This window comes from Sitodiplosis mosellana, unplaced genomic scaffold (genome assembly GCF_009176505.1).
Source record: "Sitodiplosis mosellana isolate CC-2019 unplaced genomic scaffold, AAFC_SMos_1.0 Smas_scaffold_7034, whole genome shotgun sequence".
NCBI classification, from domain to species: domain Eukaryota; kingdom Metazoa; phylum Arthropoda; class Insecta; order Diptera; family Cecidomyiidae; genus Sitodiplosis; species Sitodiplosis mosellana.
The window spans coordinates 1-1,525 of NW_022602152.1; the positions used below are offsets into that span (position 1 = coordinate 1).

The 1,525-nt window shown below is 39.5% G+C and overlaps 1 protein-coding gene across 1 annotated transcript; it reads left to right on the forward strand.

Moving 5' to 3' along the window:
- The first annotated feature begins 27 nt into the window (after positions 1–27).
- On the forward strand, positions 28–1,519 carry LOC129580095 (klaroid protein-like). The gene is made up of 2 exons (XM_055470288.1): positions 28–335; positions 623–1,519. The coding sequence occupies exons 1-2, from the start codon at positions 264–266 to the stop codon at positions 845–847; spliced, it is 297 nt and encodes a 98-aa protein (XP_055326263.1). The 5' UTR covers positions 28–263; the 3' UTR covers positions 848–1,519.
- Positions 1,520–1,525: the final 6 nt, after the last annotated feature.

The window sequence follows — 1,525 nt, forward strand, 5'->3', positions numbered from 1 at the left end:
ATTATTCCGAAAAATTACCAAATTGAATCAACACTTGAAACTTTTCTCCTCTTCTCGTTCGTTTAATTTCTAGGTGTACCGAAAGCTTTACTGTAAAATCGGCCGAGATATCGATCTTCGGTATACCGTTATGGTATAAAAGTAATACGCCGCGAACGGTAATTTCGCCAACAGTTCAACCGGGCGAATGCTGGTCATTCCAGGGCTTTCCCGGCTATCTCGTGCTGAAATTGAACAACAATGTCTATGTGACTGGTTTCACCATGGAACACATACCAAAAAGTCTGGCGCCTAATGGACGTATCGATTCAGCGCCGAAATTATTCACCGTTTGGGTAAGCTATGCTGTTCTGTGTGAATTTTTGGTTTTGATTTTGATTTTTTTAGATTACTACTTTTGTCAGTTCAGATTACTCACAAAAGCATAGCTCACTGAGTTCTCAAGCGTAAAAGCGTAGCTCAGTATACTGAGTTAACTCAGTGTAACTCGGTGTAACTCAGTATTCTCTACTTTTCTATGCTTATGTGGATGATATTTGCGTCTAATGGACTCTTTCTTCAAGAAGCTTACATCTTCAAGAATGACCCCAAAACTAACCGAAATCCTTTTTAAATTCCACAGGGTTTGGAGACGGTGAACGATGGTGAGCCGCATCAGTTTGGAGAATATGAGTACTTAGAGAATGGCACGAGTTTACAGTATTTCCCAGTGCGTAACTACGATGCACAGAATCCTCGATCTCACAATCTCGTGGAATTGCGCATCGAATCGAATCATGGCAACACCAACTACACGTGTCTATACCGATTTCGTGTGCATGGCACACTCACGCCGTCGCTAAGCTAATTTACGCAAAGAGGAAAACAATGCGTACGTCGCTGTCACAAGTGTATTCTTTCCTGTGAGCATTTCTCTTCCCGGAATAGCACGCGCGTTAGACATGTGTGTCTCTGTACAAAAACTATTTAAAAACTTTCTGTGTATAGTTTTCATTTGTGTTATATTTAACTTAAACTGAGGAAGAATGGGACAGAAAGAACCGGTACGGTTCGATTGAACTACCTACACTGCATACATTTTTCGTATGCAATTTAATTTGCGCGCGCGCGCCTACGCACACGCGTTTATATTGACTAAAATTTGCTTACCTCGTAATTATCGGTTTTATTTGGTAAAGTTTTCTTTTGTTTTAGTTCGGTTTAAGATTGTTTATTGCTCTCGCTCGCTCGCTAGCACGCTTTCGATTGTCACAAAGTCAAGCATGTTGCGAAATGTGCCCCTCGCTCCTCATTTTTAAATAAAATGTTTGTATGTTCGGCATGCAGCTGCAGAGAACTTATGCCGATTCCATATCACATCGCATCATATGAATCACACCGAGTAATCATTGTATAAATAGATTTAGTAAGATTGAGTTTTCATTGCATAAGTCACAGGTGCATAATTAGTTCAAATGTTCAAAAACCAATTAAATCGTTTTTTTTTTACTTTCTTTCTTCTTTCTTTTCTCTATTTCTCTTTCCT

Coding starts and splice junctions, on each gene's coding strand:
- LOC129580095 (XM_055470288.1), top strand. CDS start 264: ATGGAACACATACCAAAAAGTCTGGCGCCTAATGGACGTATCGATTCA. Junction 336..622: donor CGAAATTATTCACCGTTTGG/GTAAGCTATGCT, acceptor TAAATTCCACAG/GGTTTGGAGACGGTGAACGA.